At 39.4% G+C, this 25,173-nt stretch overlaps 1 protein-coding gene across 1 annotated transcript in view; it reads right to left on the bottom strand.

Moving 5' to 3' along the window:
• Positions 1-25,173, bottom strand: part of DGKQ (diacylglycerol kinase theta) — a 97,605-nt gene that overhangs the window by 28,612 nt on the left and 43,820 nt on the right. The window contains exons 7-15 of the mRNA XM_040091014.1: positions 21,116-21,184; positions 11,498-11,598; positions 9,822-10,045; positions 8,935-9,025; positions 5,926-5,980; positions 4,789-4,850; positions 4,378-4,528; positions 3,513-3,551; positions 1,754-1,869 (exon numbers count right to left, since the gene is read on the bottom strand). Coding sequence (XP_039946948.1) covers positions 1,754-1,869; positions 3,513-3,551; positions 4,378-4,528; positions 4,789-4,850; positions 5,926-5,980; positions 8,935-9,025; positions 9,822-10,045; positions 11,498-11,598; positions 21,116-21,184 — 908 coding nt within the window. The remainder of the gene's footprint in view (positions 1-1,753; positions 1,870-3,512; positions 3,552-4,377; positions 4,529-4,788; positions 4,851-5,925; positions 5,981-8,934; positions 9,026-9,821; positions 10,046-11,497; positions 11,599-21,115; positions 21,185-25,173) is intronic.

Consider the following 25,173-nt stretch of genomic DNA (forward strand, 5'->3'; position numbering starts at 1 on the left):
TTTGTCTGTCCTGTATTATTTACTAGTAAAGGACTGTTATTCCTTTCCCCATAGCTCTGACTGCAAAGTGTATTTTTAATCTTCCAAATTATAGTAACACGGAGGGAAGGGATTGGAATTCCCCATTCCTAGAGAGGCCGCACCTCTCCCTAGCAGATACCTGTCTTTTCAAACCAAGGCACCTAGGTAATTAGTGAAGGGCATAAGCTGGGTGGACAACCATACAAAAAGCAACACGTGAAGTATCATGTAAATTAACTGTTGGTTCCTTTCAGTGAGATGACCAAATATAAACAACACATGCTGAAAAGGAAACACAATGTTTGTGCCCTGTTACCTTCTCTCCTGCTTACGTGTTAGAAATTAACCCCTAGCAGTCCCCTGAACAGGAGTTTCTAAAAAATATCTTGCATCAGATAAAAGAGAGCAATATCCACATTTTCCTGGCATCAAGAAGTTATCTTAAAATATATCCAATGTCAGAAAAACAAACATATGTAATCAACAGCGTACGGTCAACTTCACACCGCAGACACCAAATATAGGCTCATAATGCATTTGCCTAAAAACCACCAAAAACAACTATCCGAAAGTTCATAGCTGCTTTCCATTTCTCATAACAGGCACTCTGAAATCGAGTTTGGACAAGCGGGCCTTGATATCTAAGGACTTCACAAAATGCAATTCCTATGTATACATAAGAACAAGGCTCTCAGTTTTTAGGAGGGGGTGTAACTTTTGGTTTTGCCATTTGCCTGTGAGCACTACCACTAGTATCTACTCATCTAAAAACCATAGTTTTGCCTTCAGAAAGTCTTGACAAGTGTTGACACATTTTTAAACAGTGAAAGCAGGTATGTGAGAAAGCAACTATGGCCACTGAACTTGCTACCATCCTACATAAAGTCGTTTCATTATTCCCACTAATAATGTGATTTTTTTTGACCTTCTGTGATGTTCAAGAAGTCAAAGACTCTCACTTTGCTTGCCATAACACAGTTCCAGAAAGACAAGATAAAACAACACCTCAGCAGAAAGTAACTATGGCAACACTTTTTTGGACAGAACCTACATAATCCTGGTTAAAAATATCACTTCACTCAGTTAATAATCTTCCTCTTCTCACATTGACTCCACTTTATTAACATTTAACCTATTATTAAATAAACCGATTCATATGAAAGTGATTAGTAACAACACGAATAAATCAGAATCAAGCCTGAATTTGTGAAAGGACTCTTGCACTAAGTCTTTCAGAAGCTTGTTCTTCTGAAATCCTCAAGGGGTAAACACAGTCAAACTGTCTCTGCTACAGAATGGGGGAAATGAAGATAATGTTACTGTGTAAAGAAGTAGAAGTATTTTACCTCGTGGTTAGTGACGAAACACATTTAGCTTCCATAACAAAGTTCTGTAAGCATTTCTAGACATACCAGCAGAAACTGAAACTCCAAGTAACATTTTAATCATTAATAGAAACAAAGAGGAAAAAAAAAATTGTTTTCCTCCCTTTTATAGTTGTATGGTTAGGCAGCTGTAGATTGACAATTGAACAATAACAGGACAAATTATTTAACTGACTGAATATATCATATACGTGAAGCACAGGCTCTGAAGCAATTTTTTTTGTAATGCTATAGTATGGCCTCTTTGAATAAAACATATTTTCATTTATTTCTAAGCAGAAAGAGTTTTAAGGCAGTTGGTTTTTTTCTTTTAAAGACTTTTTTTAAAATTCAAACCTGTCTCTTACCATAACTGTAGGAATCACCACAGCATTCAGAGGCTTGTCATTGACAACAGTATCTTTAACTAGCATATATATTCTTTCAGCTTCAGAAAAACATGAAATTTGGAGTACAACAGCACCTGTAAAGAGACATCAGAACTACTTTTTATAATTTCTATTATTATTATTATTATAAAATAGGTCTCATATTACAGCAAAAGTTTACTTAGTTTACTGAGAATCTTATTCAGCAAAACTTACTATGCAGTTGTTTGTTATCAGTTGAATTGTGTTGTTCTGTTTTCAAACCTTCCTTCCTACCCTCAAACACATCTCAGATTTTTGTTAAAGCAAAGCAACTTGAAGACAAGAACTGCAGCACAGAACTAATGCATATTTAAAGATTTCCTTTGAGCTTCAGGGGTAGGGCCTATTTGCATACTCTTTGGCAAGACATTCTGTTCTCAACATGTACAAGTGGCAGTGGTATCAGGTTTCATTTTGTATCCAATTATTGAAAATCCATTAGTTTTGTTCACTAACAATATCAGAATAATAATTACAGCAAACAAATATATGGGCTGATAATCAAGTTTAGATCTTTATGTTGGCTTAGGTTCTGAATGGAGAAGTTGGGAAAGAAGGGAAGACAAAAGAGAAAAGAGAAAATAAACACTGACAAGTTAGTGCAAAGTAAGCTATTTGGTGAGGAGGAAAACAGGGCAGGATAAGATAAAAATGCATAATGGACAGTATATGAGATATAGGCTGGTAACATAACCAGGCTGCAACAAAAAGGGAGGGTTAGGAATTATGAGAACCACAAAAATACAAACATAAGAAGAAAGTGGCAATAAAAGTCACATACAAGCAGAAACATCTAAAAACCACATGCATATAAATTTGGTTTAATGGTGCTGTGACATCGGACAAGTATCTCAAAACCAAGTAATCACCACTGACAAGTATGGAAAGGAGAAGGTACATCTGAAAGCTTTACAGATTTTCCTATGAAAGGTCAAAAATCAATCAGTATTGATAAGTCATGTGGAGACAGCAGGTATCACAAAGGAAGCACACATCAGTCTTCAAAACCATGCTATACAAAGACCCGTTTAGCAGACATGTGGAAAGTTAAGCCTGCCAAAGGATGCGAAACATCTCAACTACAAACACCTAAACATACAGAAGAGAAAATTCCACACTTTAAATTCTTTAACAAATGAAGATCTCCACCTGAGCACTGCACTAAAGCTGCCTGCCCCAGCTGTCAGAAACCTCATGGCCTCTCCGACCTCACTGAAATAAAATTCATACAGCAAAAGCAAAGAAACAGCTTAAAGGATGAATGCATTTATTTTCTTCAACTTTCAGCCGTTGAACTCTAGCTCTTAACACTGCTAGTGACCATGAAACAGTCCCACTGAGTTCAAAAGCAGTACCAATTTTTAGTATTCTCAAAATACTAAAGGAGAGAACACTTGAAGAATTTTTAACAGATCTGTGATGTTTGATTATTCAGTTGAGGTGCAACTTCAAAACTCATTTTTATGATGAAATATTACCGCCCTCTGGAACACAAGCGATGAAGCCAACCTTTTAACTTTTTTTAATAAGGTGACACTAATCCACTCCACTTCATAAATACACTGTATTACATTTTACCTGAAGGGCTTTTTGCTTATGAAGTAAGACCAACATATTCTGAGCTTCCAGCCTCTAGTATTTAGCTGCAGTTTTGAACATAGACATTGTTTCCAAGACTAAAAATTTTAATGCTTACCTTGTGCTGGATAAACATGACTCACAGATACTACATTTGCTGCAAAGGGTAAAAATATAAACACATAAAACCTTGGGTACATTTAGAGTAAATATTTAAAGTATTTTAAAAAGTTACATAAATATAATATAAATAAATATTAAAAGTTATACAAATACAGGGAGAACCTCCAGCTAACACTTTCCCTCTCATGTTTACTTTGCAAGTAAGAAAAGCTAAACTGATTTTCATAGAAGGTGACTAAAAATTCTTTCTGGCATTTCAAGTTTAAGTCCTCTTGAAGTGACATAAAAGATTGAGAAGAATGCTTTGTTTACTGCAACAAAAAGCAATACACATTCCTGACACTGTTTAAACAAAGTATTGGTTGAAGGAATATTATGAAAATTCAATTACACTTCTTTGAAAAAGAAAAATAAATTCTTTTCCCTGAGTGTTTGTCCATATGTGTGTGCACACACTGCTCATACTTCTCCATGATGGGGCACAGAGCTCATGACTAACACGGAGAACAGCCCAGGCAAAAAGTGTCTAGAGGTTAAAAAAAGCAAGGGATATTCTGCACATTGTTTAAGGTATGTACAATTCTTCTAAAAAGTGATGCATTTTCACACAAACAAAGACGTAGTCACATATAGCTAGAGTAATGTAATAAATATCCTGTAAATAATGAGCTGTTACATCTCTCCTGCAACTGTGAGCATGTTAAAATGTTTAAAAAAAGCACACAAGAGTAAAAGACAGAATGATCTTTTAAAATCAGAAGGTCAGAAAAAGGTAAAATTATAAGAAAAATGAGCAATTGATGCTATTACATTTTGTTCTGAACAAGGTAATGTGTCTGAAAATGTACCTGTTTACTTACTTTTGATAGCTAACTCTTCCTTGAGAATGTTTGTGTATTCTTCAGGGGAAAGCTGCGGTGGAAGGCCACCAACAAATAAATTTACTTGTACAATGGATTTACTATTTTCCACAATGTAAAATCTTGTTTGATTCATCTGACGTATTGAAGTCTACCAAAACAAAGGAAAATAAATGACATGGTGTTTGGCAAAAAGATACTGTGAAGCAAAATCCAAAATAGTCCTGCAGTTAGTAATCATGTCCTCTATGCCTGGAGAATATCAGAAACAGAAAGAAACTTCAGTTCAAGTACTTAGCTTTACACTTGAGCCTGCTTAGAGGGTAACCAATGACTCTTTTTCTGTAAGAAAGGGGACTCCACACTTGCTAAAAAAACCCAAAAAACCTCATGTTTCTCTTTCAGACTTACCTTTCTTATGTCCTTGAGTCTGTTAAGAATCAGTTCCTGATTGTCCAAGACCATGCGTTGAACTGGAGAGGGCAAGAACATTAATCATGTTAGAAAACATGTAAATTTGTATCAGGCGCAATTACACAAAAACAATAAGAAGAAAAATTACGGGAAGAGTACAGCTCTGCATACAACCGATTTTCTCGTAAAGGACAATGCAGACCTGAGCTACTTCTTATCCAACAATAACAACACATAGGTGCTGGGAACAGTCTGAGTTTTTCCACAGTTCTTAAACATCACTATCCTTTTAAAAAATGTATAAAAAGTCCGAACCCACTCAGAAGACAAGCAGCACTTTGGTCATACTCTACAGTTTGACAGAAGACTTAAAAACTATATTTCCTAAAAAGTAAAATAATAACCAACTTCTCTATTTTATCGAAGTTTTAAAACAATTCTAACAAATTCCAGTGAATCACAAAGCTACAGTAAGCTTTATAAAACAAATTCCCAATGATGCCCACAAATAAGGCCAAGCATTGAGACAGTATTTGAACTGCAAACATATTTATTCAGCTGTGGTTGAAGCATTAGACTACTTCAATGTCTTAATTTATTTCTCCACGCAACCTTACAAACACTGAAGCACAAAGGGATGTTAACTTGGAGAACAAAAGCCCAGCTCCTGCAGGATCACAAAAGACTTGAGCAATGCTAGGACTGCAGAATTCTGCTTGTGCTAACACACAGACGTATTACTTGGACTGTCTTAGGACTCAAACTTACTCTTCTTCAGTGGCTGTTTCAGGAGAAAAGAAGACAGATGAAGGGAGCCATTTGAACTTTAGAATTAATCTTTAATAAATAACTCCAGTTAAGAAAAAGATGTGAGTTAAACATAGCTCCCCAAAACAGGGCAGAAGTGTCAATACCCACCAGAAACCACAAATGAGTTTTTATGTAATAATGAAAGAGAACGTTATTCCCACAGGACACACAGGACTGAAAAGAATCAGCATCACTTCTGATTTCAGCATCATTATGAAGTTTCCTTTGTGTTTTTTATTGCAGAAAATGAACTGTGACGGTTAGAATGGGGAAAAAAATCTCATGGAGATCAGATGTGTCTTTGGCCAATGCTCCTTCACTTACCTTGCTTACTGCCCATAAGCACTTCCACCAATTTGAAATTCTGGAGGCACTCCGTCTGCCAAAAGATACAGCATGTAAATGAAGCTTCTGACCAACATAATTTTGCCAGATATTTACATTACTATGTATTATATCCGGTTCATAGTGTAAAATAGAGCATGGAAAATCAAACCTTTTAAAAAAATTAAATATATTTAAATCAACCTTGATGTTCTTCCTCTAAGAAAGGAATAACTCCTTCCAAGACAGGATTAATCTTCATTTTACACACTCATGGCATCATGCTTCCATGCTCCTAAAAACATTGGCATTCTCACAACCACATTGTGAAGGTGAACATGGTCCATCCCATTCCTGCTTCAGCGATGAGCCCTTCATCCGGGGTATCTCCTGAGTGTCCTTCCAGAGAAAGCATGCAGGACTGGGAATGACCCTACTCTTGGAGAAGAAGGCCCAGGAGCCAGCTTTGCAAAAGCAGCCTGACCATTCCCCACCTCCTGGCACACTCCAGGTACTAATGGAACAAAACCCTCTTCACATGTACCACAGTATCTTCTCCAAGATACTGCCAGGGACCATTCAAGTTCCTTGCAGCTGAACCAGAAAAGCTGGCACAGCTAGGAGCTGAACCATTTATGACAATAACTGAAACCCTGCAAATGTATCACACTCAGGATTAAGGAAGGGTCTTAAATTTTGGCTTTGAGACTGAAGAGACAAGTGATCTTACTTTGGTGTCATGAAAAGGGGTGTTAAGAGCCTCAACTGCCTACATGTGCTTTGCCTGATACTTGATGAAAGCAGCTTGGAGCAGAGGCAGATTCTGGATATTAAAAAGAGATTTCCTGTATGTGCATGTTTATACAGAGAAACAAGTAGAGCATTTAAACATTACCACTACTGGAGAAATTGCAATTGAGCCAAAGAATTAAGTCTCTTACAGCATATAGCTAGCTGCCCAAATATAGAGATCTGAAGATCTTTCCCTAATCGAATTTCCAACTATACTGTTTGACAGTTGCTTTTTTCAGATGAGACAAAACTTCAGATGTGGTTGTTCCTATTTTTGTTAAAAGGTCCACAGCACTTGAGGAAGTGGACTGACAACAAATCCTGGAAGTATCCTGCAGCTGAAACAAGCGGCATGCTATAAAGAGCTGGATACACCTAGACAGATCTATGATTATCACTTACTGCAGAGAGCTAGTCAATGCATGTTCCTGTGTACTATGTAAATAACCACCAAGGGCAGCAGTCACCCTCTGCGAGCATGGCTGAGCCCTGGAGCAGTGGGACTGTGCTGATTTGCTGGTGTGCTCACAAGCCCCAGGTGCTGACTAAAACACACACACTACAGCTTTGTGTCTCCACATTGGTGAGGTTGGGCCTGCCAATGGCTTGACATGCTACCAAAGTCTACTACCACGTTTCCTGAAAGTCATGCTGTTTTGACAACCCTACGAAGGACAGGAAGACTGAAAAGAGATTATCTTCCAAGTAAAGTGTGTGCATCTACAAGATTACAAGATGTATCTAGAATTTTGCAGTGATGTGGCAAGCAATGCAGACAGTAAAGAAGGTGCTGTTTCAACCTTGAGTCCTTCATTGCAGCCCTTGGGGGCTACAGAGATGGTGCTTGCCACTGTAGGAAGGTAATTTCTGTCGTGTTCTTTAATGTTTTTATAAATTGTCTCGATGAACAAATCAAATGCATTATAAGTTTCCTAATGATCCTAAAGTAGGAGGAACTGTGGACACCTTCAAAGGTAGGGGACCCTTATGGGGAGATGGGGATGTGCTAGAGAGCTAGGCAATCACCAACTGTATGAAATTTTTAACAAGAGCTACTGACAGCTTCTCAGCCTGGGACAGGGTAATCCTGGTTAAAATTACAAACTGGGAGATGAGAGCTAGAGAGCAGCCCTGTAGAAAAAGATCTCACAAACTGAGTCAATGGCAAGCTGAACATAAGTCAGCAGTGCCCTGGCAGCCAGGAAGGCCACCTGTGTCCTGGGGTGCATCAGGCACAGCGTCACAGCAGGGTGAGGGAGGGGATTGTTCTTCTCTGCTCTGAGCTGGGGCAGCCTCACCACCAGTGCTGGAGCATCACAGTGTAGGATGGACATCAACCCATCTGAATGTGTCCAGAGTAGAGTGACCAAGATGATGAAAAGTCTCAAGGTCAAGACTTAGAAGGATCTCTCTGAGGTCACCTGGTTTGTTCACCCTGGAGCAGAGGAGGCTGAGGGGTGACCTCATCATGGTCAACAGCTTCCTTAAGGTGTGCAGTGAAGGGAGAGGTGCCAATCTCCTCTCTCTGGTGACCAGTGATAGGACCCAGAGAAAAGAGAAAGAAGCCATGTGAAGGGGAGTTCAAATTAGATGAATTTGAAGGAAAAGGTTCTTCACTGAAAGTGTGGCTGGTTACTGGAACAGGATCCCTAGGAAAGTCTTCTTGGCAGCAAGTTGGTGAGAGTTCAAGAAGTCTCTGGACAATGCTATTATTCATAGATTTACTTTTAGGTAATCCTGCTGGGAGCAGGAAGTTGGACTCAGTGATTTTATGGGTCCTTTCCAACTTGAGATATTCTGTGATTTTACCATTTCCTTCAGAGCAGCATAAAGAATTAGAAGACAAGCATGAACATCCTAACAGTAATTGCCAATTTCCCAACAAGGTAAAATTAGCAGAGTAGCTACATATGTGTGTTTTAAATATTTCAAGACATAAACATCCAGTAAAAATATCCTGCATCCCAGGAATTGTAGTTTTCATGCATGTAAATCTGCTTGACCCAGAAACACTCATGGTACCTCAAGGACAGAGCAACCATGCCTCTTTACCCTGAAAATTGTGTTAAACTTTGAGCAGTATGCCAATCACAAAAGATCATCTACAACATTTACAATAACTGTGAATTAAGGGACTCTAATTTTTCTGAAGAGAAAAATATATATTTTCAGGGTAACTCAGGTGGCATATGCATGTGCTTAGGATCTTTCACTTACCTGCCTTCCAAGTAACGGGAGCACTTCTTTGATCACAGTCTGCACCGTGCTATCCTTATTTACTCGTAGGGAAACATATGCCATTCCCACCCTAAGGAGAAAAATACTTATTTTAGGACCAATCCTGTGTGTACCTTTTTAAACTAAGTATAGAATTTGCTCAAACATATTTGCATTAGTTGAAGAAAGTTGTTCACTGAGGCTCATGGTAGATGTGGTATCAGAGCCACAGACAAGAAAACAATTTCATCTGAAGAAAATGCTAATTACAATTGTAGCACTACAGATTAGCTTCTTCCTAATCACAAAGGTAACTTGCAATTTTTATAAAACTTGTCAAAGCAGTTGCAACAGCAAAATGAACACATGGTTAAATTTTATCCCACAGGTCTTCAGAAATTAGGTCCAGACCATTTTGTTTCCACTACTAAATCTGCTTAAAATTCGTACTGTCTCAGTGGTAAATTGAATAGGGTTTGTTTTGTTTGTTTTTTTCCCCTCCTCATCTCATATGCTCTGTAGTTTCCCCTATTTCACATTTCTTAAAAAAATCAAATTTTCAGGTGATATATATGTAAACATTTATTTACAGATGTAGTTAATGTGAAGTTGCATCTTTCTAACCAAACACATGATAATAGAACTGCACAAGTTGCACTATATGTTCCATGCATGTAAAGAAACCCAAGAGTTTCCAGGCATGGAAATGAATGCTATGCATACCACTCATTCAGAAAAATGAACAGGAGAATCCTGAAATACAGAAGAAGAAACTACACTCTCTGTAAGAGTTTGCAGCTTCAATAACTAAAGCAAAGAGGGCTAGACTACAGAGGACAAATGTAGCCAAGTAGGATAACCTTGTGATCAAGAAGGAAAATACTCACTTTAGCCAAGCAGGATAAATTCTGATCACTTCCTCGTCCTTTGGTTTGGCTCTGATGATCCAAGCTTCAGGAACAGATTCTCTGAATACTGAGCCCAAGTTACTGTCCTCTGCAGCATCATTCCTGTTGATAACATCATCAGAGAGCAGCACCTGCTGCGTAAAGGTCTGAAGCTCATATTCCTGCTGGTCATCATTTATGTAGTACGCTCTCAAAGCAGCCTCCTAAAACACAGCAAGATAAATTAACATTTACATGAAGAGACAGCATTAATACCTATACAACCATAGACATTATAAATACCTGATTTATGAATTGAAACTTTAATGCATGCTCTAACCTCAGAGCAGCGGATATATAGCAATGGCAAAAAAAATAAATCAAAACAACAGTGAAGTTTCAAAAACAAATTTCAGTGAACATGGAAGAAGAAAACTTGAGATATCAATGTATTTGAATACAATCCACAGTATTTTTGGCAAGTCATAATCATTTCACGACCAAACATAAAAATTCAGGTCCAATAAATCTACATTCATGCACATAAAATTTACTCCACAATCAAGTGTAAATTACACTTGATTGAACCTGCTTGCTCAGTCTTCTTGCACTAAAGGATGCTAAAAATTAGTGAGCTTCTCAGCCAAACTGCCCTGAACCCACACACACCTGTGAAGAGGAAAGGGAACAGCTGTCCTTGCAAGATGCACACAGGCCCACGCCTGCAGCACCTCTGCTAACCCAGAGCTTACAGCTCACTCTCAAGCCGCTTGTATTCCTCTTCTCTAGTATTAAAAGCACCAGCCTGGTAAAATGTGCTTGAAAGGCAACTAGCACTCATAAATAAAAGTGTTTTCAGTCCTGTACATAGCTTTTCTTAATGATCTTTGATAGGCAGAACACAAACCCTTTGCAAAACTCCTGTTGATTTTGAGCACAGTATCAGGATAAAAATCCTAATGATCTTTAGCTTTATATTGTCAAAATTCTGATGTAATACATTCTACGGACTTCTTTGCCAAAGTCTGTTATGATTCTGAGACCTCACCATACATAATTCTATTGTGAACCACCCTATTCCCTCTCTGGGATTTATCTCTCACAGTGTGGGGTCTCTGCCTAGCCCAGTAAATAAAGATCTGTACAGCACACTTGATTTAGTACTAAGAAATTTTTCCATCCCAGATGGAGCACTGGAGAAGCTAGGGAGTGGCCAGTATGTGATCAATAATTGATTATTTTCACAGCCAAGAGGTGGAGATAATTATAACAAGCTTTAATGTTAAAGCCTGTTTAACTCAAGTGCAATATTGGTGGCTGTCCAGGATAAATATCAAACCACTACTACAGAAAAGGAGCAAGATCTAGGAGCTGGTTATCCTGTATTGTTTGTATCAATAAAATCAGGCTTCAGGGAAACACCAGGAAGCAGAATGACTGCTTAACATGTGATACTGTGATCGCCGTTATGCTACAGATATGTAAGCCACCATTTCCTCAGATGCTCTAAAATAAGAGCAGTACATGAAGAAGTCAAAATATGTTGTAATATTATAACCCATTCACAGATTTTCGTTGTTGTCATTGAGTTACATTTCCAAAACTTAGCTTTTTACTATTGTAATATGAAATTATATGTATCACACTGGAAAACTGACCCTCACTGGGTATCTTACCACAACTTCTTCATTTTTTGCAATCCTTGGAACTGAAATTAGTCGAAACTGATTGCGTTTCACTGTGTCATTCCCATCAAATATCTTTAGTGTCTGTTTACCTGAATGGAAACATGTATTTCATTAGCACACACCTTGAATCAGAAAGCTACCTGAATAAGAAGGGTATAATGTAACTAAAAACCTGCTTTTAAACCACTGAAATGTTTCTTCATAGGATGAGCTTTGAGGCTGAATATTTTAAATTTTGTTTTATTTCTGTTCATTTAAAACAGGGGTACATTCAGAGAAGAAAGAGAAATGAGTAATCACAGTTTTATCCTGGCTTTTGATATAACTTTTATAACCTGACTGTGTATGTTATCACTTCTTCATCCCCCACATTCAAGGCTGCATTTATTATTTCCAAGTAGAACAACTTGGAAGACCAAGGCAAAGTGCCATCCTCTTCAGAATAGCTCCCAAAGCACTGCCAATTCTGGTTAATCACGCAGTCTGTTAACACACATTTTAAAGGAGATATGTAACATGCTGGAGCCTACTTTCATGCTTCCCCAGCTTGGAAATACTTTGTAGTACAGAATAAAATACTAAGAGTCTTTTGCTCCCAAATTAACATCAGCATTGAGGTTCAATGAAACCCAGTAGCAAATTGCCATTTACCACAGAAGAATTAAAAAGGAGAACTGGAGGAAGAAAACCACCAAACCACCTTTAACTGATGACTGATAAAAAGCAAGCAAGAATCCAGGCAGAAATGTGCATCACCGGGTATTTCAATCTTTCAGTGGCAGATTATGAGGAAAGACTGCAGAGTATAACTACTTAGCAAGGACACTCCAGTGCCAGCTTTCTTGAACCACCTGAAACTAAATATGTTGTGTCTAAATATGTTATGTCTAATCCACCTACATCTGCTTCAGTGTATGTTCTCCAACTTTACTCAAAAGCTAACACCACAGAACTTAAGAATAATCTAGCACTTATGTGTGAAAGCAGCCTTTTAAAAATGATATTCTAATCCTCAAAGAAAAATCATGATACTTTAATTCTCATGATCTTTATTTCTGCTTATTCTGAGATGTGACAGTTATACTTGGACTTCTTTTTCAGTGTAGACTTGTTCACTTCTTAAGGGTATTTCTTCATTATTGATTCCACTGGTCATGGCACAGTGTGTGTGCAAGGATGTTCTCACTACATAACATGAAGACCTCATTGCACAGCAAAGCAGTCCCCAGTATAGCCTCCCACGCTACTCCAAAGTCATCCTAGTCTCTCCTGGGACAAAACTGGCTGTGTTGACTGGTCTAGTAGAAGGCATCCCTCCCCATGTCAGGGGAGTTGGGACTATATCATCTTTGAGGTCCCTTCTAACTCAAAACCATTCTATGACACTATTATAATATTCAAAATCTTACTGAACATGAGAAACTGCTCTGAGTGACCTTGCTTGAGCAGGAGGCTGTCTTAGTTAACATCTATACTGCCTCCAACCTCAGCCATGCTGTGACTTTTTGGAGGGAAGCCTGTATAACAGATGCATGCATAAAGAAACACAGACAGAAACAGAACAAATAAAATCACAGAATTATAAAATAATTTGGGTTGGAAGTGGCCTTCAAAGATCATGGAGCACAAGAATCCTGACAGGGACATCTTTCACTAGATCAGATGGCTCAGAGCCACACCCAACCTAGTATGATACATTGTGACTTTTCAATTATTTTTGTTGATATGAAAAGTAGTATCACATGTTGTAATGCATTAATTAGGTTTATACTGTGTTTCATTGGATTTGTAATGTTTTTTCCCTGTTCCCCTTTTACTGTATCACATGGTTTGTTCTACTTGGCTGCTCTTTGCGGTGGTCTGAAAATCTCTGGAACTGTGATTAAGGTGTGCACTCATAAAAGGAACTTTCTGGGTACACACCTGGAGCACTTCATCTAAGGTTGGCACTGGTTCCAAGGGCAGCTGAGGATGGCTGCCTTGCACTGTTCATTTGCATCAGCCAGAGCCATCTCCTCCAGAACCTGTTCCTGGGCTCCCTCATTCTTAATCTGTAACCCGATAGCTCGGTTTAATCGCTCAACAAACGTTACTAAAGGTTCTGATGGAAGCTGCTTTATTTTACAGTAAGGTTGGAAGGACCCATCGGGCTGGATTGAAAAGAATGCTTTGAAAGCAGCATCTTTAATGTGCTCCAAAACAGCTAAAGGAATTTCTTGAGCCTGCTTGAGGGCTGAAACCCATTCACCATCACCACACAGATGTTCTAATCAAATTGGCAAATTATTATTATTATCAACAGCCATTTCAGGATTTTGCCAAAGCTCCGGGAATAAATCTCTTAATCTGTTTTTCCATGTGGAGTCCCAAAGCCTAAACTGTGTGGATGAAAGGAGGAAAGAATAAAGCTGCCAGAGGTCAAAGGGAACAATAGGATTCCCTGCTAAATTTGCTTTTAAAAGGCTGTGAAAGTATTCACTTTTGCATCCAAATTTGGCCTGAGCTTTGCATAAATCCTGAATCGCTTGTTGGGGGAAGGAGTCCCAATTACAGTGGACAACACCCCCTCTTTTTGACCATCGGTATGTGACAGGGGTGGCAGAGAAGCCGGGATCGCTTCCTGCTTCCGGGTTCCCGGCTCCCCTCCCATCCCCAGGGTGTGGGAACTGGGACTGTGGTGGGGGAAACCGTGGGAAGCAGGGGCAGGGAGGGGCTGGAGGCGTGAGTCACACGGGGAGGAGTCGGAGGGCGGAGGTTTGAGGGTAGGGGCAGAGTCAGAGGAGAGGGCAGTGCCAGGGGCGGTGCTGAAGGGAAGGAGGGGTCTGGGGGGAGGAAGGGATTGTGAAAGGGATTGATGGAAGGAGGGACAGACAAAGAGAGAGGCTCCTCGTGGCTCGAGAGCACATGGCTCTGGCCGTTTTGGACAAAGGAGTCCCCTCCATCTTGTGATCCCCCACCAGAACGAAGACTAGCTCGGGATTCACTAAGATGGGGGTTTTGTGCACTCGAACTGCCTGCAAAAGTAAACTGAACCCGGGGTTTGCAAACTGGGGAAGAAGGGAGTTTTGGGGAAAGTTTAGGGGTTTTCTCGAGGAATATCCTATGTTGGGGAAGGGATTTTGGGGTCAGGATAGGGAGAAACTGAAGAAACTGGGGAAAATCCACAAGGAACTGCTTTTTTTTTCTTTTAATTTTGTTTTTGATTTGCAAATAAAATCTGCAAGCTCCAAAGAGCAAAATCTGCTTTTTCCTTATCATTAGGGGAGCTTGATTGAGACAATTTTTTTGCAACAGCTTCCCAAAATTCTGGGGAGCTTATTTGCTCTAATGATACATCTGGAAATTGAGAAAATAACCACTGAAGGAAATGTTTTAATTGCTTTTTGGAAAAATGGGTTTTCCCATCATTTGAGGCACTTAAAATTTGATAATAGACTCTTTTGTGAGGCACAGACGGCCTAGCACCCATTTTTGGCTCAGATTTTAAGTTTCTGTGTCCCCTTTAACTGCGGCTGGGAAATCCAAAGTTAAAAAACCCTTGCTGGAGAGAGAAAAAAAAAAAGGAGCCAAAAGGGGAAACAGTTTCCTTTTCCACACCCCCCACAAGCTGCCGAAAGGAACGTGCTATTAAAACACCCCTAAGGTTTACTCTGAAAGCAAAAACCTTCCTCAAAAGGAAAAAACCCCTTTCCCTGAGGATCACTGCCTCATAAAAAGATTTTCCCTTAGAAAACCCAAAGTGGTACTCACCAAAAATCCAGCATTCAGACAAATCTTTCCTTTCTTTCCCAATCACTCCTTTTGCCTGAGACTGACCCTTTTTGGTGCAAAAAGAACTTCCAGTCTCGGTTCCCAGGGTCATCTTTCCACGAACATGTGGTCACTCTCTCTGGGAGCAGCCTGCTGTTCGTGGGGCTTCTTTGCAGCACTCCGAAGGGTTTTTTGAGTGCAAAGGAGAAAACTACAGCCCTGGCCTGTGGAATCCTGTGTTTCAGAGACTCCACAGTGAACACCAAGCCTGACAGGTCTGTGTCTGTGCGTGGGTAGGCTTCGTTTCGTGACCCGTGTACCTGCGTGAGATTCCTCAGCCACGTGCCCTCCGAGTGGTTCTTCCAGGTTTCTGGGAGCCCCTTGTGTCTTCGAGCCACACGTTTAGGCACCAATGTGGGATGTGGGGTTTCTTTATGAGACCAGTCGACCGCCAATGGCAAAAGGAAAGAGCCTGCTCTTTGTCCAGCGGATGGAAATATTGCTTTATTTGCCCAGGAGCTAGTTCTAGCTCTTTTCCCATCCACTCCGGAGCCAGAGTCATCTAGGCTCTGCCCATCCCAGGGCTTTTTCCCAGGGGGCAGGGGCTAGAGGCAGGGACAAGCCACTGCCCAGTCAGGGACAAGGTGGGACTGGAACAGAGCTGGGTTACATTCCAGTGTGGCGGATGGGCGTGGCTGAGAGCGCGGACAAACCATGTGATACAGTAAAAGGGGAACAGGGAAAAAACATTACAGATCCGGTAAAACACAGTATAAACTCAATTAATGCATTACAACATCACAGTGGATTTTCTGTTTTCCAATAATCAAACTGGTTGTGTCTGTTGTCAATTTCTTTTTAGTCACAGTATAAAGAAAATATAAATATCACCAACTCTTACTTCTAAAGTACCACTGAAACTCAACAACCATTGCATTGAGCCATAGCACATATCAGAAAAGTGACCTACTCCTTTAAATTCTGATGGCTCTATGCCAGAAGGAATGGAATTCTTTTAGACACAGATTTCTGTCAGATCTCCATGGTAACTACAGCATGGACAAATGTTAACCAAAAGACTCACTCTGTCCTGGGTGACCTTCTTTAGAGCTAACACAACTTGAGAAAACAAGTGAACACTGGTTTCTGACAGCAGCACTGATGTTCTGAGTATGAACTTTCGTAACACTATCGAAATCTCTGTTGTTTTCTCTAGCAATCCAGAAAGTAGACAACCATCTGAGAATAAAAACATTCATCCAAGTTCTAGTACTTGTTTTCATTGGAAGTGTCTTTGTAGTCTGCTCTTATGAGATACTAGTTGGCCTAAAAGAATCCCTAGCAATTATAATTTGAGAATTTTTTATGAGCTCTCCATGTCTTAAGAACAGTCAAAGAACAGTTGGATTGACTCTCAAAATAAACTGCCTTACAAGAACAAGTTTAGATCTACAGACCAGTAGTAATGTCTTAAGCACAGGCATATTTCTTAGATTAATAAGCATAATGCTGCTAATCTGGTATCCATCACACAAAAAACCTCCTCAACTTTTTAAGTGAAAAATCACATTTAACTTTGTCACTGTCCTCCTCAAAGGGGACACTTTTACTGCAACCCAGTGAAAAATGGCTTGCTTGCACATGAGCTTCTGGAATCACATTAATAAAAGAACAAATACCTACATACTGCAATTAGTCATCCAGAAATACATTTCTCCACTTAGACAAGAGCACATCCAACACACGTAAGTTAAGGGGTGTCTTATGCCTGTCTGATTTGTCTAACTAGCCTTGGCAAGAAGCTCAACTATAACCACTTTGGAAGTGAGGTAAAGTTCTTCCTTCCACCTGTTCAAATTTTTAAATATTAGAAAATGACCCAGTTACAGAAGTGAAGCCTACATAACCCTACTTAGCATACGTAGATATGTACAAATGCATATATGCATATATACAAAACCTCTTGCTAGCATGCAACAGATGAACTTATCAAACGGTGGTATTTAAAGGAGTTACTGCCTGTTTTGTAATACTGGCACCTCACTGCTAAATTTTTTATATTTTCGTGTTGGATCAGAGTACAGAGTATCAGGACTTTCTCCTGAAAAACACATTATTGTTTTTTTTCTTACCATGGAATACTGAGCTTAAAATAACCTGCTATTCATGCTTAGCCTTTCCAAGAAAAAAGTAACTAGAAAAAGTTAACTGCAGGCATAATTTACCAAAGTGTGGAATTTGATTTCAGAGGCTAAGATACCAAGTTTTCCTGGGAAAAGGATAAAACAGCATTGGACAAGTCCAAAGTTCATGTTCCCTTTGACTTCCAAATCCCCACAGGCAGGACATAGCTTCTGAAAAGACTTACATGTGCCTTGTGACTGATATAGGAAAACAACACGGTCCTGAATTGTTTCGTCACTTATGAAAGCTAGAGGCCGATATTGATTTGTATTTGTGAAAATTACTCTTAAAAGACTAAATTCTAGCAACATAACTTACCAAGACCCTTCCCCAAACAACTCATGATATTTACATACCTTAGCTCTCCTTCTCTACTGCTACTTCATATTGCAACAAGGGGGACTATCAAATTTTGGGTTATTTCAGTATTAGGATTCATAACCTACACGACGGTTATGTCTTATGTATGTCTTATGTATGTAAGAATTACGTATTTTTTCTTTTACTACCCTTGAAGAGAGCCTTTCAGAATCCCTTCCTTCTTCCCACCCTTCCTTCCCTTCTTTTTCTTTCCTCCCTTCTTTCTCTAGCTCTTTCTCTTCCAGGAGGGCCATTTTCAGGTGTGTGCCTTCTCTGAACTTATTTTCTTGAGCAGCTCAAACTCCCCTAGTTTCAAGACAATTTTGAAGCACAAGTCTGTGTTAACAGCTGTCCTCCCGTTTTGGTAGCCACTTCTTAACCCTACTTCTCTTAGTTTTTAGAGTCTTTCCAAACATCTGCTGAGGAACATGTGACATGTTTAGTTATCTGTAAGCAGCTACAGAAGAATAAAATGGCCCTTTTCATGAAAGCTTAAAGTTTTCATACCTATCTTTAGGGAAAAAATCCACCCCCATATGCTGTCCTTGCTTCTTCTGGAAAATAGTTTGTTCCTGCTTGCAGAATTACAGCAGAGGTCTCCTGAGCACTGTCAGCAGGTTTGGGACAAGACATAAGCAAACTCTAAGCCAATGACTTGGGTCTACCTAATACAAAACCATTTTATGTCTTACTCAGCAGATGAACAACCTGAGCAAGGCAAAACAGAGGCTGTGAAAGGACGTGCTGGGAAGCATCTGTTTGCTGACGAACTGCAGCCCCCATTTCTCTGGTAAACAGATTCCCCTAAAACCTCCTCCAGGATGGGTTTTCATTGATGGCTGAATTTTGTCCTGCAGAAGATGGATGCATAACTGAATCAGACAGCTCACTTGCAGCCAGGTAGCACTGAGAGACTCTCACAGAGCAGAAAGAGTCCTTTGCCAAACATACTTGCATGTCTTAAATCTATCAACTCAGAAACTGTATGGTTGTTTTTATGTTAATTCTATGCTTTGGGTTTCAGTATCTTAGTAGGCTAAATATAGTGGTTGATTTAACACATTTAAGTGACAAATACTAAGACTTAGATCTTCTACCTTTACCTTTCACTCAATGAGCCCATTACAATAGCAGTGTAGCAAAACATAATGTAGATTACTAATTCAAATCTTCCTCCAATACTAAACTACAGACTTGGTTATCCTTTTCTATTGGCTTCTCTCCTGTGGAAAAAAGTGTCTTTCCACATCAATATTATTCAATTTGTTCTGACTTAGTTTCATAGCTTTTAGAAATACATACCCCTAAAACCCCTAAGAGCTGGAATCAAGAAAAGCCAAATATTCTGGACTCAGACACCCTTGAGGGAGAGCATGGTAAATCCCAAAACACACGGCAGATGTACTGAGTCAACACACAGAAGCAGTGGGCAGTTCTCTTGACCCATGTTATACAAATGATGTTATCCAGAGACAGGTGAAAGTGGTACAGCCCCCTACAACCCTGTCATTGCCATGTTAAATTCAAATTCATGTTGTATTCCTATTAATAGCATATGACTCCCCACATACAGAGAGGCACAACAGCTGGCAGTTGAAACTCAATAACTTTACCAAGTAGATTATCAGAGAAGTCATGTCCTGAGCTGACACAAGGTCATCAATCCCATTGTCTGGAGGTGGCACACACCAGAGGAGTCTGTGGGGGAAGTCCTGTAGGACACCTCACTGACCAAGGAGGGTGCTGAGCTTGCAGGGATATACAAGACACAAGTGAAAAACATTCTGGGATGGTACAAGGGTTGTTAGGGGAACTTCAGGAGAGGAATAAAAGCGAGAGATCAAGGTAGTTTGGGGAAGAACTAGTATGGGAAAATAGAAGGAGACACAGGAAGCTGGTCACATTTAAAGAAGTTGCTGGTTGGTACTGCATGGCCACACCCTGAACCACATCACCACAGTCTGTCCTGTCTTATCAGTAAATGTTATTTCTGACTCTTTTTGAGAGTGTGGTTTTAACTGAGCTTTCTCAATCACAGTAAAGTTACTGGGCTCTACACTGTCCTATGTTTTGTGAAAATGCATTACAAGAAAGTAATTTTTAATGCCACTGTTCTTTTTAAAACACAGCTAATGATACTTTACATGACCCTTGAAAATATATCATCTACTGCTACTTTCTCCAGTCCAGAGATGGCCTGAACAAATGACATATTAAAGTTTGTATCCTGCCCTGAATTTTCATATATGTTTTCCTCTTTTGGGAAGGCTAAACTAAAGCTGAACTGGTGTCTACCAATGCTTTCAATGAATCCAGCCGATATATCTGGACAGAGACTTTGCTCTTTTTGACAGTCATAAGGGAAACAGGCTTAATTGTTGAAATGTAGAAGTTCTCACATCAACCATTTAAGTCACTTAAAACACTGGGAAAACTGCAGTTAGAGTGTTTTCCCATAATAAGAAAGTATGGTGGTGGATCATAACTTAAAGTCATTCAGGAACTGAAAAAGTGAAACAAGAGGATGCTTGAGATTTCTTCTATAACTGATTTAAGTAATTATTGAGATGAATTTTTTAAAACTCCAAATAGCATTTGCACAATTAGATTCTTAATTTTGCAAGAACTTCTGGATTAAAAAAAAAATAGTATTTATTGATTTGAAATATCATTTTTTACAGCAATCCATGCAGCTACATTAGGTAGCATGGACCATGTTGTTCTTACTAATATGCATATAGGGGTGGGAAGCTCTTAAATTGCATTTTACCTCATCTTCTGAAAAGCAAGAATTTGGTTGTTACCAACCCCAGAGAACTCCACATGTTTAAAAATTTGACTGCACAAAAAGCAGTCCAGCTCAGCTCTGTTTACTGCAACATGCCCAAGCTAAAAAAACCCAACAATTCACCTGATGTCCTCAGCAAAATTTGGATCCAGTGAACTTAGAAGCAAAAGGCTCTGAAAAGGCATTGCTGTCTGCCCTTTAAATTTGTTGCTTATCTATGGATTATTAACACCAGGTTTTCTTTCTCTAATTACCAAGTTGAGAGAAATTACCTATTTGTCAAGGTAATGAAGAGATTGCCACTTATGTCAACCTACCAATGGAAAGTACCAAGGAGATATTTGTAAGGCCCTGGATAAATGTGTTGGACAAAAACTTTGGACCTGAAATTAAAACCTAACATTAGAAAAATAACCACTTAATATTTTGTCATAAGGCAATACAAGTTAAGATTATATGAATGAAGATTATTACATGAATAAATAAATGGGTGACTATTCATCCCTAACTAAAATTTTGCTTACTTGAATCTGTTGAAATTTGGATATCTTTTGTTGAACCTTGTGTTGACCCATCAACATCATCATCTTCATCTGTAAAAACACAGACATTTTAAGAAAGGATTTTTGTTAATTTGGACAGGGGGTAGAAAGTGTTTGTCATTTAAGAACAGTTTCCATCAAACAAGCTAATACAAAAGGAACCAGTCAGAAAAGCACACTTTCTTTTTCTACCTATTTTATGATAATAATTCATAGTATTAAAACAGCATTAAAAAAACCCCCAAATCTGCATTGTTATGTAGCTATAGTGAAGGCATACATGATATTCTTATACCATTAGCTTTAATATCGCAACTACTGCATTTCATTCTTTTCTGAAATCATGATGTTTGACTGTCACTGAAGTATGGATGATTTCCATTAAGTTTTAAATTACCAAATCAATTCAGCCTTTCAGTCAGAAATGACGGTGTTATAGAATTTACACAACTGAAAACCAAAGTTATTGACACCCAAAGAGAAAGAAATTGCTGCTCTCTAGCAGAAGACTTAGACAGTAGGCTCATCACTCTAGGAGTTAACATGTCAGAAAATAATGCATCCTTGTAAAACCATACATATTAAAACCATAAATATTAAAAAAAAGATTAAAATAAATGCTGTCAACATTTTGCATTTACTTCTGTGAAGAACATCCTCACTCTGTTCTCATTCCTGACACTCAGGGCCATACAAGACCAGTGCAAATCCACACATAATCAATTTTCCTTCTCGGAAGGTAGCAGTAGAGTGCAACACAAGTGCTCATCAAATAATGACTCACACTCACTGAAAATCCCAGTCAGTGAGTTGGGATGCAGGTAAAGCTCCCACAATATATAAGCCAGGCAACTGCTTTGTAAAAACTACACCTTGCAGCTGAGGGGGAAAGCAAGAAATCAAAGCACAAGACAAGAAAAAAAAATACAAAATAAAACAAGTAACAGCAGATCTTCAGAGCAAAAGAGGTACTGAGGAAGTCAAATCCTAAAGCAGAAGAACCTTCCAAGAAGCAGAGTCATAGCATGTCAAGAAGGGTACTAGGCAGTAGTCCTAAACTTGACACCAGGTAACTCACTGGGTATTTGGGTAATGCTTTTGAGTTGTGGCTTTTAAAATATAAAAAGTGTTGAGATATTTTCCCTGTTATAGCTGACAAACAGATCAAGTTTCAAACAGGAGAGAAATTTAGACAGTAAGGTCTTGAACCACCCTGAAATAAGAGAAAGCTGAATGCCGTCTTGAATTTCAAAAACTCCAGACAATAAGGTTTGAAAAAAAAGAAGTAGTAAATAAAACAACAGGAAATTACTGTTCCTGATTGCTCCCAAAAGCTCTTCTTTCTCACTTCAGATGGGAAGAAGCTGACTTCTTTTATTCCACTTTCTCCTTCAAGCTGAGTAGTAGGGAAATCTACATGAACAGCATCTTGAAACTATTCCAGTGAAGTTCAATGACTTTAAAAGTTGTTATTAATCATATAATGTTAGTAATCATTTGGAGGAAGGGGCTCCACACTGCTCTACCATTGCATCTCCTGGTAGCTCAAGAATTCAAAACTTTCAGCAGAGAGATGTTTGCTGAATGTTGGTGATGAAGCTTAATATTTATACTGTGGCATAAGCTACTTCACATAAATGATCCCCAGTCAGCAATGATGCCTGTGCTCATTCACTGCATGGGGACAAGTCATCTGGCACTTCCCAACCACCAGCTTGGGAAGAGCTATGCCTGCAGCAGTCAACTCATCCAGGCAACTGCCAAAACTTCTTTGGTACCTCAGACTAGTCTCTCCATAATCTTATGAGTAATGTCCTTTGTCAGCTGAGGCAGCAGAGGAGCACCCTCTCCTGTCACCTCAGCAGAACTTAGTCAGCCTGTCATCACACAGAAGTGCTAATTATCTTCCAACCAAGGAGCTCCTTGGTCCCCTAAAATGTGCCTAACACGAACACAATCTTTAACAAGAACTGCCATCCAGAGTCTATGCCTTTCCCCTGGAAAAGTAGCAGCAATACCTGTGCAACTCCTCAGCTGTCCTGAGCTGCTTCACTGTCAGAGGAGCATCAAGTACATCCTAAGAGATTATCAGGGAGCTGCTGGATTCATGACACATCTTAGTAACTTTCAGCACACACCAGGAACTAGTGGGGTTTTGTAAGAAAATTAAGGTCTGTTCTGTGAACACAGGTAACAAGAACTACTAAAAGGCTAGAGCACTGTGTTTCCTTGATACAGGATGATGTGAGATTTAGTTCAAGACAATTCTTGGCTCTGGTTTTGAGGAATAATTTGGGCGAAAAAAAAGAGCATAGAGCAATGGTATCTAGCGCTTTTGGCAGTGACCTCAGACACCTGATCTTCAGCAGATGACTGAGAATGGCAAACATTCAGCAACAGGTCTCAAAATAAGTCTCATCAGGATGTGGATGGTGTAAAAGAAGTCACATGTGGAGACACCAGACTAGTACCTGAACATTCAGCATGTAGGTGCTAAACCAAGGTGCTATATGGAAACACAGAACAAAACACTATGCGCAGCGGGAATTTAGGAGAAGAGGATACAGGTGACCTTGCCCCTGATAAGTAACAGCTGTGTTTATTACCCAATACAGCCTCACCCTGATGAGTCTCAGCTATACACAATAAAGATAAGTGTGATAAAAGGGAGTGAGTTAGCTGGTGAGGGGAGGATCATGAAGGAGAAGGAACCTTGAGGAAGAGGGATGAGAGAATCATGATGAAGAAGAATCATGGGGAGAGAGAATCACTGCTGTGAGGTCATTCTGGGTCTGCAGTTAGAGCCTGCTGTTGGAACCTGCAGTCACAGTTTAGCTAGGCAAAAGCCTGCAGTGAGAGCCTGCAAACCAATACATGCAGCCATAGTTTAGCAGGAAATAACCAGCAGTCAGAGCCTGCAAGGGAAACCTACAGTCAGAGCTTGCTGCAGCCAGAGTCAGTGAATGGTTGGGGTCAGGATGGCTAAGCTGTAAAGAGGAATAAACCAGGACCCTTCTCATGCTGTAGTAAACAAGAAGTCTGTCTTGGCTCATTTCTACCCTCTGATGAGAGGGCTGCTGCAATAGCAGAGTCCAAGACAAGCGCTGCACCACAAATATTACTCACCATGTCTTGTGCAGAGCCACAACTGTGGCCCACTGACCAAGGAAAGAAAGATGCCAAATGCTGAGGCAGCTGTCAAATTCACAGGTATGCAACATATTTGTAGTAAGAGGAAGGGGAGCATCCCCATGGCTTGGCCCCTGCTCCCCTGAGTATCAGCAGCCCTTCCATCCTGGGAGGCTGCTGCCCACTGGATGATGGGGAGCTGAGCCCAAGGGGCAGAAATTCTCAGAGGCCACAGAAAAGAGAACCTGTGTTAGAAATGAGATTTTTCAGGGTGTTGCTATGCTATACCTCTGTGACATGCAGGCTAAGGACTATAAAAATGCATTCTGGCTTTCCAGACAAGGTGAATTTTATTCAATTTTGATTTTTTCCCCTCCATCCTTATGTATCTGCTTCTGACCACAAGCTAACGGCTGCATTCTCTCATTTCAAAGCACCAGACAAACTTCTCTGTTAAAGAAATGCAAAAAAGTAATTCTTATTTTAATAAACCTCAACTATGCGTAACATGAACTAATATGCTTAGCATATAGCATAAGTCTGGAAATAGAAAACCTTTTTTTCCATCTCTTAAAATATTGAAAGAAAAGGCTAGCAGGTGCAGCTAAAACCTTGTATTCTTTCACTTAAGGTGGCCCATGTTCAATTTTTATTAAGAGGTGATTTAAAAATGAAAAAGAGAAAGTTAAGTCTGACATTAAAAAACACACCACTGTTAAAGAGAGAAATTTAGTTACATGAGAAAAGTCAAACCAAAGACTCTATTTTAAAGGTTTGTGATTAACTTCTCTTAGTTGTATTATTATAACTTTATCTTCACTTAAACCTTTGTGACACTTGTGAAATACCTAACAATAGACCTGAATCAAAGTTCACAGTGAGTCTTGAAGGAAAACCAAGCTCATCCAAAC

This window comes from Hirundo rustica, chromosome Z (genome assembly GCF_015227805.2).
Source record: "Hirundo rustica isolate bHirRus1 chromosome Z, bHirRus1.pri.v3, whole genome shotgun sequence".
Lineage (NCBI taxonomy): Eukaryota > Metazoa > Chordata > Aves > Passeriformes > Hirundinidae > Hirundo > Hirundo rustica.